The following is an 18,811-nucleotide window of genomic DNA, read 5'->3' on the forward strand; positions in this document are numbered from 1 at the left end:
AAAAACGCTGACAGCCTGGGTTCAAGACCCAACTCCGCACAACGAGGTGAGCTCCCATTACTTCGGCAGTTCCTGCCTACCTAGCAGTTCAAAAACATGCAAATGCCAAGTAGAGTAATAGACACCACATCAGTGTGAAGGTAATAGTGTTCCGTGCGTCTTTTGCATATAGCCATGCTGGCCATATAAGCATGAAAAATGTCTTCAGACAATGCTGGCTCCCCTGGCCAAGAAACAGAGATAAGCAGCTCGCCCCAGAATCAGACACGGTTGAAAAGAAAACCTTTAGTTATATTTTACTGCTGTTTGACATGCAGAATTACTTGGATAGAAGAGCAATTAACTAACTAACTAACTAACTAACTAACTAAATAAATAAATAAATAAATAAATATTAACTCTCTGAAAGTAGTCACAGAAATATTTGTGCATATGTACTGGCAAAATTGTTTAAAGATAAATCAGCTAAATGTTGGAAATGTCACCAGTTACCAGGTCCATATTATCATATGTGGTGGACATGCTCAGAAGCTAAAAACTATTGGAATGAAATTAGGATATGGCTGGAAGAAATGATACAACAATGTACTGATTTAAAACCAGAGCTGTTCCTACTGGGTATCCTCCCAGAGAAAATTAGTAAAGAAAATATTTATTTGATTATACATGTAATAACAGCTGCAAGGATTGTTTATGCACAAAATTGGAAAGCAGAGAAAATACCTTTGGAAGAAGAAGTAATTAAAAAAAATTTAGATTGTGCAGAAATGAATAGATTAACTTTGATGATTAAAGAAAGGGAGGATTTAGAATACTTTAAGATATGGAATCAATTTTACCATTGGTTAGAAAAGAGATACAAATAAGTAAATTAATAGTTATGTATAAAAATGCTACAATTAGAATATTGTGTTAGTGAAGAATTGTTGTAATGGACTTGGCGAGAATGAAGATAGAAGAAACAACAAAAAGAAGTTTTGGAGACAACACCGAGATGTCACATGGAAGGAATGACTGATCTATTAAATGTTTGTTTGTCTAAAAAATAAAAAACTTTTATTAAAAAAATATTTGTGCATGTGTGGTTTAAAGGAAGTGTTATCATAAAGTAAGTAGGCATGAATTCTGGAATACTTCCAAGGTCAGGATAGTTCTAAATGAGAGAGGAGTGGCATACAATGGAAGTAAAGTATTCCTATGAATAAATACAATCCGTTCCTATATATAGCGTGAGCTTATACAACACAAATTTGCTCATACATGATTGCTGAATAGGGGAATGATGTCTATATAGCAAAAATATGTTTGCTTATGCATAATTTTTCTGGGTTTCAATTCTGGGCTAACCAGAAATGGCAGATGAATGCGGGGAGGTTCAGTTAAATGCAATGCCTTGCTGCTTTATTTATTGTCCACTCAAGTCAGTTACTATGTGCATGCTACTCTGTTAGTGTCTATTTCGCTTCTCTCCTCATTTTGGGGCGTTATTGCTGCTTAAGTGTCCTCCTCCCCTTTCCTAAAACGAGTAACCTAAGCGCCAAAGAAATGTGCTGATGATAACATTCCAGGTGAAGAAAGAAAAAAAAATCTCAAATGAAGAAAAGTTTGAGATTCCCATGCTATTTGACAGGAATCAAAGAATATATGACATTATGTATGCTACTGGCCCATGTGAGACACATTTTACAGATAATTAGAAAAAGTGCTAAGAAAGTATTAGGATAATTTCTTGTTCTTGGGAAGGTTTTGGTTATGAAGGTGTTTTCATTCATGAGTGATTTGCTCCTATAAACTATTTTTTCTAGCAGTCCTGCTATTTGTATTGTGGCATACTATTTGAATACTAGGGTTTCTAGGATATTAATTTATCAAGACAATGATTTTATAATGCTTATTGAATAGTTCATCACCAAGCAAGGACATATAATAATTGTTTAATGTATCTATGGTTAAGGAGTGCTTGTACTAAAATTACAGTAAAGACTGCTTATGATAAACTTACGTTTAGGCTGGCTAATCAAGGACATGAACATGCTATTGGCTGAGAATGTATCTGACACCTTTGAGTCAGTGTTGACACCTGGCGACTTGAGTTTTCTGGGCAAGGGTTATAGAAACTGTGTGTCCTTGCCTGCTTCCTAGGGCTGAGAGAGAGTGACTAACTCAAGGTCACCCAAGCTGGCTTGGTGACTAAGGTGGAACTAGAACTCACAGTCTCCTGATTTCTAGCCTGGTACCTTAACAAAAAAATGGACAGATTATACAATGCGGTGAGAAATAGGGATCTAAAAATTCCATGTGGTAAAAGACCAAAGAGAATTGAATTTGTAAGAGAAAGTAGGACAAACAATTTCAAGTTACACATTAATAGCAAAAAAAAAAGAAAAAAACCCTAGCGCAAACAAATGAAATGTTGTCCTTCAGAAGCATGTTTACTAAAGATGAAAAAAAGGATAACAGAAATGCAAATGCTGACAGAAAAGGTAGTAGGTAGCATGTGATCTGTTGCAACAACTAAATATTTATTTTTAAAAAGTCAAACTGGCTCTGTATGAGTGCATCTTTGCACCGGTTTGTTGCATGCAAGTGAGAGGTGTGATACATATATGTTGAATGTAATGAGAATGGATTACTAAAGAAATGTATGGTAAAACAGGAAGATCTAGATGGGGTCAAGAATAAATGGATTAATTTAATGTGGACTGAATACAATTAGTAACCAATAGGAAAGACTGGTGATACGAGTAGTCACTTAGAAAAAACTAATGAGGATCAAATTACAAATCAGGTCTAAGATGTAAGAGTTAATGTGTTGATTGCAGAAAGAGAAGATCCAACAAAAGCATAAGTGGATAGAGTTGATAAGAGCCTCAAAAAGGAACTGGTTAAAAGTACAAAATGTAACATATAAAGCCATGTATAGCCGTGGAAGAAGCAAGGATGGTCTACGAGTCTAGAAATGTATGGAGAAATATAGTGAATGGTTTCCAGAATTTTCATCAACATAAATGTAACTGTGTTTCCTTCTCTTTTTTAACACATGTCTTAATTTCTTTTAAGACTCCTTAAAAGGGATTCCTTTCCTTTCCTTTCCTTTCCTTTCCTTTCCTTTCCTTTCCTTTCCTTTCCTTTCCTTTCCTTTCCTTTCCTTTCCTTTCCTTTCCCTTCCCTTCCTTTTGCTTACTATTTTATCTCTGTTCTTGTACTTTGCATAATATCCTGAAAGGGAACCGTATGATAGCTTAGTATGTATGTCATTTCGAAATTTTCAATTTTTTTCTACAATCAATGTTTATCATGAATTGGGACCATACTGTTCTAATCTGTCTTGTGATGATGTTACATAAATTCTCTTACGATTCTTTTGGATCAATTTGCTTAGAGAAAAAAATAGTGGCGTATATTCCCCTCCCATTATTTTAAGTATTTTTGTATAATAGCTTTTTTATTTTTATACAGATAACCATAGTACACATTGACTCTTGAACATGATTCCCCCAAAGACGTAGTGATTTCTCCCATTTTTAATTCGAGGCCGATAGACGGGAACTACGACTGCCCCTCTGTGCTATAATGGAATGTATACTGGTGGACTGTACCATTCTGCTCTATATCCTAAGAAAACCATAGCAGAAGACGGTCCAATTGAAGCACTACCCTTACACCCAGTGCTCCAACTTACCTGCTGGGGAGGCTGCATATAGCTCTGGGGTTGGAGGACCTGCTGGGTTGGCGCCGTGTGCCCTGAGGCAGAGTAGTTGGAGGCAGTGATTGGCTGTCCTGGGGAAGCCATGATGAATCCTGTCTGCTGAGGATGCTGGGACATGATTGGCTGCTGGAACATGGCAGAGGACGGATCAGGGGCTTCAGTGGATCCTTGGCGGCTGAGGCTGATCTGTCCAAAGGGGTTGCTGAGCTCATCAGCCTGTGGACAAACAAATGACAAAAGAAAAATTAAGTAGAAAAATTGGCCTCGGGGTTGTTTCCATTAGCATGCACAGAGTGCCAGCACCACCCACCAGCACAGTGAAAACAGCATCAAGACACCAGCAAATTACACCAGTTAGCAGGGATACGAGCCCTTTTTCTGAGGGCTGAACGAGAAAATCACATGCACCAAGTTGGTGGAAGGTGGAGAAAGGGAAAGAGGAAATCCAGCAGTGCCACTTTAGCACCCTGATTCATCACCCCACGTGATAATCCTATACTAACCTTTATACCAGATTTACTTAAGAACTATTGTTCAGCTCCACAAATAAAATAAAATAAAAAAATAGAATGAAAAATAATGAAGTACAGATAAGTGTTTCTACACCATTAAATTAAAACCATCAAAGTGCTCAAGGAGGAAACGATACTTCCATTTTTGCCAACTGACAGTCTTAATGCCATATTGGAATTTGCATTGCAACTGTGGGAATAAGTTGGGAAAATGAGGAGTCCGACCTAGAAATGATCAAAGAAGACTAAATGACTACTTGGGCATTCCTAAATTATACAATGCGTTTTAAGCATTTGGTAAAAAAAAACAAAAACCCACTAAAGTTAACACATTTTTAAAGATGACTTTTATAGCTGGCAGGCCACCACCATGCAAAATGGGTAGACCTTGATCTGGAGAAGGAGCGAGTCATTTTAAGGAATTATTGCCTATTTTCAAATAATAATAAAGGTGGGAAAAGGGAACAGAAACAAGGCAGGAGGAGACAACAACTGAACACCAGCGATTCTTTCAAGTTATTATGCTTACTTGATAGAAGAACCTACTGCCAGTGATAACTTTCATCATATATATACTGTGTTTCCCCGAAAATAAGATCCTGTCTTATATTTTTTTGAATCCCGAAATAAGGGGGGCTTTTTATCAGGTTCGCCTGATATGCCAGCTGCGCCCCTTTCTAGATCGGGACTCTCTACGCACAGTCACTCAGGCACTAGTCACTTCCCGCCTGGACTACTGCAACGCTCTCTACATGGGGCTCCCCCTGGGGTGCACCCGGAGGCTCCAGCTGGTCCAGAACGCGGCCGCGCGGGGGATTATGGGGGCGACGAGGCGCTCCCATGTGACACCTCTCCTGCGCGAGCTGCACTGGCTCCCAGTGGTCTTCCGGGTGCGCTTCAAGGTGTTGGTGACCACCTTTAAAGCGCTCCATGGCTTAGGGCCGGGGTATTTACGAGACCGCCTTCTGCCACCAATAGCCTCCCACCAGCCAGTACGTTCGCACAGAGTGGGCCTCCTCAGGGTGCCGTCCGCCAGACAATGTCGGCTGGCGACCCCCAGGGGGAGAGCCTTCTCTGTGACGGCGCCCACCCTCTGGAACAACCTTCCCCCAGAGTTACGTACAATAACAGACCTCCGGATTTTTCGTCGGGCCTGAAAACCTATTTATTTCAACAAGCTGGGCTGGCCTGAGTTAAATTTTAAATTGATTTTAAATTGGGTTATTTTAATTTATGGCCAAAATATTTAATTATTTTAATACTGTTCTTAAATTTTGTATGCTTTGTTTTTATCTTGGCTGTGCACCGTCCTGAGTCCTATTTGGAGAAGGGCGGTATAGAAATTTAATTAATAAATAATTAATAAATAAATAAATAAATAAATAAATAAGCAGGTATATACAAAGAGAATGAAGGCTATTGCTATAAGTGCATTGTAAGCCGCCCTGAGTCTTCGGAGGAGGGCGGCATATAAATAGAACTAATAAATAAATAAATAAATAAATAAATAAATAAATAAATAAATAAATAAATAAATAAATAAATAAATAAATAAATAAACATGCCCACAAACATTCCTTATACATTTATCAAACTCTAAACAATGAAAGGAACACATTGGTCTTACTCTCTACTTAATCCTGAAGCATTGGTTATTATTTTCTCAAATGCTTTACTATATTCTTACATTTCTCAATGAAGGATAAGTAAATATCTGGTCTACTGACCCCTGCCTGGCATAAAAACAGCACCAGAGTTACTAAATTTGGCTCATTTTCCCCCCTCTTTCCATTTCAAACAAAATGCTACCAAACACCTTCTCACGTGCTTTTAAGAAACTAATGCCTCTGTACTTAATTGTCTTCACTCTTGCCACCCTTCCTTTTTTATAAAAGAACAATAATAGCATTAGGCTATGAAACAATTGTTATCAGCCCATGAATTTCTACTTTCATATGTGCTCAGAATAACTTGGATGACACTAATTTGTATGTGCAGACATGTCTTTTAGCCCTTTCATTCATACTTATCTATGCTCCTGTACTTTCTTTGGAGCTATTACATTCTCACCCACAACATGTCCCCCCCCAATTTCATTTGTTAATTGATGCTCTTTACCATTTATGCCTCTAAGATTCCAAGCCTCAATTTTCTTTATGCTGACTGTCACCATAAAGACTGACTTCTATTGCTCATCACAGCTTTTCAGTTTAAGGATAGTGTTTTAGTAAGCTGCAAAAGATATAGACTAGGATTTCAGTCATAGACATTTCCAAGCAGCTTGTAGCACAGGGGTCCCCAACCCCAACCCCTGGTCCATGGACCAGAACCCAGTCCACGGCATATCAGAAACTGGGCCTAGCAAACAAGCAAAGCCGCATCTGCAGGGTGCAAGAAGCATGCAAAACCAGGCTCCCTCCATTTCACAGAAAAACCTCTCTGTTAGGAACCGGTCCTTGGTGCCCTAAAAATTGGGGGCTGCTGCTGTAGCATTTCCTGCTACCATTGATTATAGTAGTAAGGTCAAATTACTTTACGCGAGCTGGGTTCAAGATGGCATAATAAACTTAGAGGTAAATGGAGGGTACTGAAACACATGTATGTTGCCTGTGTGTTTAAGTTATCGGATACAGGTAGTCCTTGGTTTCTGACAATTGAGCTCAAAATTTATGTTGCTAAACGAAACATTTGTTAAGTGAGTTTTTCCCCCGTTTTACGACCTTTCTTGCCACCAGCGTGAAGTGAACCATTGCAGTTGTTAAGTTAATAACATGGTTATTAAAGGGAATTTGGTTTCCCTGTTGACTCTGCCTATCAGAAGGTCGCAAAAGGTGATCCCATGACCCAAAGACACTACAACTGTCATAAATACGAGTCAGTGGCCAAGCTTCCAAATTTTGATCACATGACCGTGGGGGATGCTGCAATGGTCATAAGTGGGGAAAACAGTCATAAGTCACTTTTCCAGTGCCGTTGTAACCTTAAAGTTACTGTTGAGCCTGGATAGCTCAACAGACTAAAAGCCTGTTATTAACATTCAGCTGTCTGCAATTATTGCATGTTCGAATCTCCCCAGGCTCAAGGTTGACTCAGCCTTCCATCCTTTCTAAGGTAGGTAAATTGAGGACCCAGTTGTGGGGCAATAAGCTGACTTTGTATAAAATATACAAAAGTATGAAGGCTATTGCTTAACACATTGTAAGCCGCTCTGAGTCTCTGGAGAAGGGCGGCATATAAATCTAATTACAAAAAAAAAAAAAAGGTCACTAAATGAACTGCTGTAAATCAAGGACTACCTGTAAAGTGTTCCTGAACATGCAGCCACCATACTCCTCTAGGCAGTCTGGTCATTAGCAATCCTGACTTGGGGATTATGGACACTGAGGTTGGGACATCTAGATATCATCTGCCTGCTTTTAGAAACAGCCCAATCCTCTTAGTATGTTCTTTTTAAACGTCCTCTGTGATTGCAAATCAGGCAAACAAAGTCAGGCAAGAGGAGTTACTGCTGGCAGGAGCACTTCTGCTTTTTCTGCTGAAAATTGCTGTGGACAAGAGCAGAGCCACCAATTTCCAGTGGCAAATGATAGCCTCTGTTTCCCACTCGGTTTACAAGTTTCTCTGTAAACTGCTTGCTAATCTAGAATTCCTACTGAACTTCTATTCAGTATATTATCACAGTACGTGTTTGGGAGAACTGGAGTGGAGGGGCAGGGGAGACAGAGGAAAGTGAAATGCAGCTTTGGACTCTATCATGCTTGTATCTGCCCAACTGATAAACAATTATCGTCTTTACAATTCTCTTACGTCTCACATCCTCAGATCGGCTATACAGCCTGGGAAAAAGCATGGGGGGGGGAGCTTCTTTTTGGGGTGAGAGTAGTGTGAAGCAAGATTATCCAGCCATCATTCCTTTTTTAGTGATATGAAGTTTTTGTCATACACAATCTGCCTCTGAAATGGAGCATGTGAAAAACTGCTGCCCATTTAATAAGCAAAACAAGAAAAAAAAAGCAAAGATCACACTTGGCCAATAAAGAATTCTATTCCTATTCCTATTTTTTTGCACAATCTCATCAGGAAGACAAGAGGAACGAGCACCACCTGGTGGCTGAAATATCCAGGGTTTTTTGGGTCTGTTTCTCCCCCCCCCCCAAAAAAAAAAAAAAAATTACTAGGCAGCTACCTTGGATACACGTAATTGCTTCATCATTAGCATGTCTGTCATTAAGGGGTTTGGGGTCTAATATGAAGAGCTGCTAAAAAGGAATTTAATTCAGACACAGAATTGAGCAGCATCCTGTAAAGAGCCTACAGCAAGGTTCAGATTGAATGAGTCCCGTTTCTTTTCAGGCTTTTTTCCCTATATTCCTTTCACTGCAAGATCTTGTGGATTTTTTTCCCCCAGCAAACAGACTTTTGAACTTATGCCATCACAGAGACACAATTGAGAGGTGGGACTGAGGGCAGTTTCTGAAGGCACACTGGGTGACAAATAAAGGTATTTATTGCAGGTAGACTTGGGAAAGCATCTCCAGCTTTTTACAGGGCAATCCTGCAAAGGTTAACTCATAAAAATCATGTTAAAGCTAATACACTTTAGTAGAATAGGAGGCTATTCAACACTGAGTTGAGGAAGGCTTGTCTCATCAAATGGAAAAACAAGCAAAACTTCCCAAATATCTAAACATGTTCTCTTTCTGGTCTCACTCATCACTTATTCCTGCATTTAAAAAAAAAACAGAGACTGGCACATAAATCCACAGCTATATGTTCTTTAGTTTAGAGCTGCTTCCTTTGTTTCTCCAGCAAAAGGCAGACATAGCATTCACTCTTATAATCCTGTGCAGGATTCTGTGGGGTGGAGAGGCAATGAAAAACATGGCAAGGATGAGAAGGTGGACTCTGGTCATCTGTCCTCAGTGATGTTACAGGCACTTCTCAAAAGGTAAGCAATGCCCAGAGTCCATCAGAGTTGGGCAATTATAACAAATTTAAATAAACAAATAACTGTTTTTTTGAAAAAATTAATACAGAAAAACACAGAAGGCATGCTGGTTTGGGAATTACATCTTATTTTCAAAACTATGATAACGTGGTATAAAAAATGGTTAAGACATTTGGTACCAAGATACCAGTGTTCAAGTTCTCAATGAACCATGGAGCTCACTGTATGAATCTTCCTTTCCCTGCAACCTATATCTCAGGATTACTGCTGTGGAGATAAAGCTGGGGGAGGATCCTATTTGTGGCACCTTGAGTTTTCAAAGGAAAAATGGGATATACAATAAATGCAATAAAGAGCAGCAGTTAAAATAACCACCATCGCCATAATAATGACGTCCTTCTGGAGATAACACTTGGATCTCATGCAACAGTAAGCCAGTACCTATTGCATTATAAACAATTGCTGTACCTTGAAAGGATCTTAAAGCAGTGGTCCCCAACCTTTCTGGGTTAGCAGCCCAGCAGGGCAGGAAGTGGGGGGGGAATGGTTCCGTGTGAGTGGCAGGCACGCGCGTGAGTGCAAGCGCCTGCAGCTCATGCAAGTGGAGCTGCACGCACACGCGCTCACCTGTTACTTATGTGGCCTGGTGCAGAACCGGGCCATGGCCCAGAGGTTGGGAACCCCTGTCTTAAAATGAAGCCAGAGATAGTGGTGGCTGTGTGCAGTAGTGTAATAATATGTGGGAAAGACCTGGGCAGAACAAGCCAAATAATAGATACAAATTCAAGGTAAACCGCTCCAAACTCGATTGCTGAAAATACGACTTCAGCAACAGAGTGGTCAATGCCTGGAATGCACTACCTGACTCTGGTTTCTTCCAAACCCCCAAACCTTTAACCTTAAACTGTCTACTGTTGACCTCACCCCATTTCTAAGAGGTCTGTAAGAGGCGTGCATAAGTGCACCAGTGTGCCTACCGTCCCTGTCCTAATATTCCTTTTTACTCTTACTCTTTTCATGTATTCAAATTGTTTATACTTTTACCTGTTATCTTATATATGCTTGACAAATAAATACATAAATAAAATAAAATGCTGCTAAGGAAACAGCCAAATAAGAGACAATACAGCCTGCAGCTAGATAATTGGGCAGACAAGAGGCTCAGAGAGACCCTTCCTAGTTTATGAGTTAAAGGAGATGGAGGAGGGAACGGAATTATACTTTCAGACTTGCAAGATTCTGTTAATGTAGCTTTACAACAAAGTAGAAATAGTTCGAATGGTTGTTATTTTCTGGTCTGTTCTTCCTAGTAAGGCTGACAAATAGTTTAATGCCATGTTACAAGAAAAATCCATCTATTGTACTTTACTTCCTTTAGAAGGATTCCAAAAGCAGCTGATAAGATCAGTTTGGATACACAATACACATGTGAATAAGCAAAGCAGAAATATATACAGAGAGAAAAGACAACAAGATATAGGGTTTTTAATACCATATTGTACTGCTGGGGTGGAGAGACTGGCAGGAGGACTTGGGGACAGGAGCTTGGAGAGTACTGAACTGGCTGCGGAGAGGACTGCAATGCTGGGACCGGCTAAGAGATGAGCACGAAGGGAAAAAGGAGGGGAGAAGGGGAAGAAACAGGCATGAGAAAAGGGTGGGAGGAAAAGGAGAAGAGAAAAGGTAGAAGGAGGTTAGTAACTGTATATACATACAGATAAGCAATTTAGAAGTTCCAATAGCAACTGAGCTATTCCCGCATGCGCCCCCACCCCCCACCCCATCTATTTTAAAGAGAGAGAGAGAAAAAGAAATGGGTGTTCTGGAAAATATTTGCTCAGAGGGAAAGGACAGGAGGATTTGCATGGTCTTGGATCTCTGGGGAACCTGAATTTATATATATATATGGATTTTTTCCCCTAGCATTTTCCCGCAAGGCAAATATCCCAGCAGAAGCAAGTGCGCATACATACATCCAGCCTCATAAAAAATGAGTTGGACTACCAGGTCTTGAAGCACTGCAGAGTTCAGGAAGCAAGCTTCTCCACCTAGATTTTAGACTATCTTTGCAAGGGAAAGCTTTGCAAAGGAAAAAAAGTAGTAGTTTCAACTCCAACCAGAACAATGGTTTATTTATTTCTACATGGGAATTTTTACACAATCTACAATTCTACAACAGACACTATTTATTTATTTATTTATTTATTTATTTATTATTATTTATTAATTCAATTTATATGCCGCCTTTCTCTGGAGACTCAGGCTTACAATGCATTTAAAAAAAAACCCATTATAAAAACATTTAAAAATTAAAACATTAAAACCCATTCACACCATTCATGGCTGAATCTCACAAGATCGCAACAGCAAGATCAACGGCCCCAGGCCTGCCGGAAAAGCCAGGTCTTCACCACTTTTCAGAAGGCCAATAGGGTGGGAGTGGTCCGGACCTCAGGAGGTAACTGGTTCCAGAGAGCTGGGGCAGCCACAGAGAAGGCCCTCCCCTGCAGGCCCGCCAGCTGGCACTGTTTAGCTGACAGGACCCGGAGGAGACTAACTCTGTGGGATCTTACCGGTCACTGGGAGCTATGTGGTAGAAGGCGGTCTCGAAGATAATCTGGCCCTGAGCTAGGCTGGAACACATACATTTAAAGCAACTCAGAATAAATGAAAGCTTACTTATTCAAAACGCTTGTTCTCGTTTTTTTTCTCCTGGTCAGAAAGCAAAAGGGGATGGTCATTGGATGGTCTAGAGCACGGGTGTCAAACTCAGGTCGTCACGGCGACGTCACATGATGTATTGCGACTTCCCCCCTTCGCTAAACCAGGCGTGGGCGGGGCCAGCGCGTGACGTATCTGGCCCGTGGGCCACGAGTTTGACAGCCCTGGTCTAGAGGGATGCAATCGATAAATTATTTTGAGGATGTCTCCATACGGCTTTTAGAAAAATATCAAAAGATCTGTACATTCTAACAAGTCAAGAAAGTAAACAAAAGGGTTTACCCCAATCTGGGCATCTTCCAGATGGATGTACTTCAATTTCCAAAATTGTCAGCACCAACGATGCTGGCTGGAGGGTTTAACAAGTTGAAGTCAATACATCCAAAAATTGCTCACATCAGGGAAAGCTGAACCCTCCCATAGGTTTAAAAAAATTATATTGCTTTGAGATCTTTTTCTACTTGGAAACATGAAGGACTAGAACCAGAACAAAAGAGGTTCCCTTTTCAGACACTAAGACACAAATACAAAATGTGCTTTTTGAGGATGTGCTATTAGCTGGGATGCAGCACTGGAGGTCTTTAATAAATAAAGATTAACTTTAACAAATAAGAGTGATGAAGTGAGTTCGATTACATCAGTAAGATTATAAAGTTCAAAGATAAAAAGTCAATGTTGGCTATAAGTGAAAATATATTCATACAATTTACTTCATCTCTCTTCCCATCCCATTTCTAACTTTACATAAATTAACATGCCTAATAAAAAGTTCTGGAAAACTTGTTTCCTTTGTGCTTGCCTTAATATAAAATAGAATTTCCAAATGAATTATTGCTCCTTAAATCCAATAGGAATGCTTATATCCCTTCCTCCTTTAAAATGAATGTACTGCCTCTAAATCCAAATAACAAAATTCTTCCATTTCTCTAATCATAGGTTCCATTCTATATTATAGTTATGTACAAGACTGTAACATAATAAGTATTTATGCATTCATCTATTTACTTATATCCTGCCTTTATTATTTTTATAAATAACTCAAGATGATGAACATAATAATACTCTTTCCTCCTATTCTCCCACAACCACCCTGTGAGGTGGCTTGGGCTAAGAGAGAATGAATGACTGGCCCAATTTCACCCAGTTGGTTTTCATGCCCAACTACAGAACATTATCTGTCTTAGTGAGTGTGGGGTTTGCTCCGTTTATAAACAGTAGCTTCTCCTGCACATATTGGTATTGGGGTAGGTGTGTGTGTGTGTGTTTGTGTTTCTCTTTTTCTTTTGGTAGTTCTTTGATTAGTGTATACTTTCCTATTTGTTTGTTTGTTTGCTTGATTAGAGTATTGTTTTCTGCTTTGACTGGTGTTGGCTGCTGGAGAGGATGTGTTCTGGTATTTTGGTTTCCTTATTAGCTTTTTTATTGTCACTTTTGACTGGTGTTTAAATGTGGTTTATCTTTATGTGTTTACTGATGGCTGATCTGTCAAAGTGCCAAGCTTCTAGGAATTTGCTAATGTTTTTTAGCTTGGCCTAGGATATTCGCAGCTGGTTGAGTCTCTCCATGTGTGATAAAGCTAAGTGGTTTCCATTGTATCTTTTGACTTGTTGGTATTGTTGTTCATGACTGCACCCTGCTAGTCTTCTGTCTGTCTGTCCAACATAGTGTTGGAGTCCTTATACTCTCTACTCCTCTTTTTTCTTCTTGAGCTAGTGTGGTCGTTTGGTTTGCTCAAAATATTCTGATGTGCCGTAGTTGATTTGTGTGCTATGATGATATTGTGTGATGTAACAGTCTGTTGGTTGTTTCTGAGAAGTTTTGGATGTATGGAAGTCTTATCCGTTTCATAGCTTGTGTTGGTTGGGCTGCAGTGGACTGAGTGGTCACTTTAGTTGCATGGATTCTTTTGCTAGTTGTGGGTCTTTGGATGGAAAGAGCGCTATGACATCAAATGAAACAATTATCTCATTTTCTTCTATTATTAGGTCTTTGCTTTTCTGCAGGTATTATAGTGGGAAGATAGAATATCTCTGTCAGATAAACGAGCTTCTTTGTAAGTTTTTAGCTGTATTGTATGTTGGAGTCCCTGGTAGCAACACAATTGGATGAAGATATATATCGGGACTTGAGGCTTCCACAGAAGTTTGGGAGGATGGGTTCACTACTTTTCATCCTTTCTTTGTTGGGTCATTAAGGGTTCTCTTGCTCAAGTTGCCTAGTTTCTGCATTGAGTTGGTGTTTACTGGGATGCAGTAGGAGTCAAGTGGCAAAGACAGAATCAGAATCCTAACAGTATTTGACGTACACTTCTTTCTTTAGTAGAAGCACTCAAGGCTGTGACTCCTAAGCTGGGAGAACTGCTCGAATAGATCCCAGGAACAACATCAGAGCTAATAAATTTGTACTTGGCTTTAGTTAATGGCCTTCAAACCCTGGATAGCTGAGGTCTGCTCTCTCTCCCATGCCACAGCTGAAGATACACATTCCATTAAAAGGAAAAGGGGAAAAAAAAAACAGAGGAAGAAGGGGGTGCCTAGAAGAGAGAAAACCTTTTTCATATTTTTTTTCTTATAAAATATAGTATCTGTCTGGCCAGTTCAATCTGAAAAGATTGATACGCTTCAGGTTCCATCAATTAAACAATGTCATCTTTTGGGACCACAAAAACACACAACCGCTCTCTGCCTTTTTTTTTTTTTTTGGTATTGGTTTTATGTTTTTCTATTGTTCCTTATTTTAAAATGTTTTGAACCGCCCAGAATCGCTGGGAGTCAGGTGGCTTATACATTTTAATCAGCACCTTCATCTGGACTAAACTAGTAAGTATATACCGAAGTCCTGCAAGCCATACATATCCTACAATGAGTCATGCATTGTTTCTGCGCAGCAAAATAAACTCAGCAGGGCGAGGTATCAGGGTAGGAGTCGTCCATGACAACATGACTTGACAATGCTCCTCTTGATCTAGTTTGAAGCTGAAGAGGGATGGATGCACTTATCAGCACCTATTTAGAGCAGCTGTGCTTTTTTTTGAGCATGCATGAGGCTACACGACCTCAAGAAATGTAAGCAGTACCAACAAGATGCAACCAAGGAGCAAGGATGAGCACGCTCCTTAACTCAAACCCATATTTTCTACCATGCAAGCACAGGAAAGGAAGGGCCGGCAGGTGCAGTCTGTACACGCGTGCCTGATCTGAAGCACCTTTTTCGCTTCAGACCTTCTATCTAGCACATCCCTAATGAAGAATCTAAAGAATTAATGTGCCCGTTCTTCATATTTCTATTGATGCATCCTGAAAATTTCCTTGAGGGGGCAAGTTCTTCACTGCATTTCACTACATCGGGGGTGTCAAACTCTCGTCTTCACGTTGTCGTCATGTGACATATCATGACTCCTCCCCCTTTCGTTAAAACGGGGGTGGAGGTGGCCAGCGCAGGCTGCATCCGGCCTGCAGGCCACGAGTTTCACACCCCTGCACTACATCTTGCAGGATCCAATTGAAAAATAGCAGCAAAAAACCAAAACAAAAACAGAACACTGTTTGAAAAGGGAGATAAAATTCAGAATGTGTGCATCTCTACTCTGTTCCTACCAAAGATAGACGCTGGAGCACTAAGCCTGATTAAAAAAGAAAATCTCCTAACTCAAATGTTTGAGGGTCACCTCAAAATATACCCTACAGGAAGCCAGGCATGTCCCAATTTTGTGCTGCAATCAAAGAAGGCGAACCGTCTAAAGAGGACTACGCACAAGGTCATAAACATTATTCAAGCTTCGTATAAACATCTGTGAGTGCTCCACTGGCCACCACTTCCTTAGCAAGGAGCCACAAGGAAGAGCTCACCACTCGGTGGTAACATTGAATAATGACTCACCTGTGATATGATGTGATTAGTCATTGCTGGCTGTTGCTGCGGTGTGGGTGGAAGCGGCTGCTGCTGCAGTTGCTGAGCGGCACACGGCAAGAGGCTTCGGCCAGGCTGTGCAGAGGAGACTTGACTGCAGGCTTCAGGAGTACTTAAAGAGAGACCTTTGTTTAAAAAAACAAAACAAAAACAAAATGGAGTGGGTAGGTGTGAGCAAAGAATCTGCTTTTTTTTTTCTCTGAAAGAAGTGGTGCCAGGGATCAACAATGCCTAGAAAAAAACACAGAAGGATTCCAAATCCTAGACTGTATGCAGAAATGTGTCCTTCTTGGTGCTCTCTGAGCTTGCTTGTTTTCTTGCAGACATTTCATTACCCTAACATCAACAGTGTTGGTATCTCTAGCAGAGCACCAAGGACTCCTCATTTCAACCCTGAGCTACAAATATTCTCCTTTATTGGTAGAAATGTGTCTGAACACACCCCATTTCTACTCAAACTTTCCTGTGATTAATTTACCTGGTCCAGGTCTGAGCTGAGATATTCCTGTGGATTGATGCTCAGCCCTTTAGCTTCACTGAAACCTTCATGATAAGTTCAGGTTGTTTTACTGATTTCCACAGGTTCTTCTGAGCATCTCTGAAGAGTCTAAAACAATAGCTCCATAGCAAATTTATGATAGAAAAAGAAAAATTGTGCAATCTTCCATCACTGAAACATCTCTTTGGGATGTACCAGAAATGATCTGATCATGAAACAGCCTCTTGTAAAGTTGAAATACTTCTGATCTTTTGATCCATTGACCATAATAAATTTTATTACCACTAGGATAGAATGGGGATCTTTCAAGGACAGAATGTCTTAACCTTGAAATGATTAAAAATAACATTCTACATAATCCTATCTCACACTGAAAAGACTACTGCGAAATGACATCCAACCAACAAATCATATTTTGCATCACAGTAATACAACAAAGGAAAGCTGAATGAGGACCACATTTCTAGCTTCCTCAGAAATCATTCAAAATATTTGGGGTTTTCTTTGAGCTTCTCTATCCCTCCCTCCTCCCTTTTTCCCTCTTTCTCTCACACAAACACCTCTCTACTACTATATTTAAAACCTGTTCTCTTGGTAACAATAAATATCTTTTCTCCAAAAGTAGAGATTTCCACTTAGGAAGAAATGGCTTCCAAATAAATGTAAGCCAGAAGATGAAAAACAACATGTGAGCAAGCCATTCCTATGTATACAATACATTCCGGTCAAAGAATCTGGTAAAATTCACAATAGAGTCACACTACAAAACAGATTCAGACTAAGTTTCTCACTATAGTATACATCGTAACTGACTTTTTCTTACAGGAGGTCCTTGAGTTACAATGGCAATTGGGACCAATTTCTATCGCTAAGTGATGTGGTTGTAAAGCTCGACATCACAGGATTTGGATTGCGTAGCAACAGCAATCCTGTCACACACCCCATTGCCATCATTTACCAACTCCCAAAGGTCATTAGCTGAGAACCTAAACTAATTCAAACCGTTCTCATTTTGTTCCTTCCCATTTCAAGCCTCAGTTCTCTTAAGTTAAGGAACTGCCTCTCCTTCAATTCCCTCCAGCAGCCTATTCCACCCCCCCCCACTTCCCCGATTTCAATCCTTCTGGCCACCCCGCACCCTTCCTTGCAGGACAACAAAAAGTCCCAAAATTGTGCCGCTTTTGGGCTCCTTGTTGCACTGCAACTCAGGGGCTTCTTGGCCTGCCACGCTCTGGAGCTGCAAGAAGCCCCTGAACTGCAGTGCAGCGCAAGGCACCAGTTGAATCAAGAAGCTGCAAACAATCATTTTAAGCTTTCCGAAGGCTGCCTGGCATTCTAGTGGCCGGCTGGGTTTAGGCTTGTCCTCCCTCTTTTGTCTTTTAATAAGTTCGTGATGGGGAGTGCGATCTGCGCAAATGACGGAATGAATTGGCGGTAAAAATGGGCAAAACCCAGAAAACTCTGTAATTGCTTAGAGCTGCATCACAGCGCAAAACAGTAGCCGTCCTAGGAAACCCCAGCCGCCTCAAACCAGAGGCATGAAACAAAGCCCCTCCCGCCAACTTTGACACCCTAAATTCTGTGGTTCTTCCCACCCTGCGCTCCAACCCCCCCCACCCCCCACCCCAAGCTGACCTTTGCTGCCGTTTTGCTCCCACTGCTGATGTGGTATGACTGACTTGGTCCTTCGCGAAGTAGCTGGTGGCCATCTTAGGCCTTCTTCTGAAGGTTTCGCAAAAAACTGCCATGCGTAACCTTGGGAAGAAAGCCTAGGGAAGGGCCAGGTTGAGCATGCTTGGTCAGCAGTGGGAGCAAGAGAAGGACAAGGCCAGTGTGGGTAACAGAGCACAGGGGCTATGAAGCATAGGGACCAAAAAGGCGGGGGGGAGGAGGGGGGAGAGAGAGAGAGACAGGCAGATGGGGGAATTGAAGTGCCCCTGAAATCATACATTTGGGCAGGCTACCAAGTGCCCAAATTTCAATCACATGACAGTGGGGGCTCTGCGATGGCTGTAACAAGGACTAGGTATATGTACCATTCATTCAAGATAGCCATAATTTTAAAGTAAATTTTTTAGTTTAAAAGCTGGGGGAAATTTAATCAAATTTAATCTGATTTGATTCTGACTGCAACCAAGATATGGTGCCATCCCACATGTGGTTAGTAACTATCCTTGACAGAGTATGAGACAGCCCAAATCTACACAGTAGGCCTCAAGGATAAAGTTGGATTCCATATCTTATACAATCAAATCAAATATTTGCCTGAGAGAGGGGGAAAAAAAAAACCAGGATCTGATTATTTTATTATCCTATTCCATATCCCTTCCTCTGGGTTAAATCTAAGATGAGTCCTTTTTTTTTAATCCCTGGCAAATGTAATATTCTAAACAAACTCCCCTCCGTTCAAAACCTCCTCTTTCTTTTCCCTGTACAGGGAAGGCTTTCAAAGTTCCGTTTCTGACTGTAATGGTATGACCATAATTACAGTGGCATTTGAGCAACAGCAGGCA

The 18,811-nt window shown here is 40.6% G+C and overlaps 1 protein-coding gene across 10 annotated transcripts in view; it reads right to left on the reverse strand.

Moving 5' to 3' along the window:
• The window catches only part of R3HDM2 (R3H domain containing 2), a 207,110-nt gene that overhangs the window by 22,408 nt on the left and 165,891 nt on the right, over positions 1-18,811 (reverse strand). For 5 of the 10 annotated variants that reach the window (XM_087886687.1, XM_087886686.1, XM_087886685.1 and 2 more), the window contains 3 exons: positions 15,770-15,924; positions 10,662-10,763; positions 3,683-3,925 (listed from right to left, as the gene is read on the reverse strand). In XM_087886687.1, the coding sequence (XP_087742813.1) occupies positions 3,683-3,925; positions 10,662-10,763; positions 15,770-15,924 (500 nt within the window). The remainder of the gene's footprint in view (positions 1-3,682; positions 3,926-10,661; positions 10,764-15,769; positions 15,925-18,811) is intronic. The other 5 variants (XM_087886692.1, XM_087886690.1, XM_087886689.1 and 2 more) reach the window with 1 other exon arrangement.

The sequence above is a fragment of the Pantherophis guttatus genome, chromosome 2 (genome assembly GCF_059756535.1).
Source record: "Pantherophis guttatus breed Tessera chromosome 2, ASM5975653v1, whole genome shotgun sequence".
NCBI classification, from domain to species: domain Eukaryota; kingdom Metazoa; phylum Chordata; class Lepidosauria; order Squamata; family Colubridae; genus Pantherophis; species Pantherophis guttatus.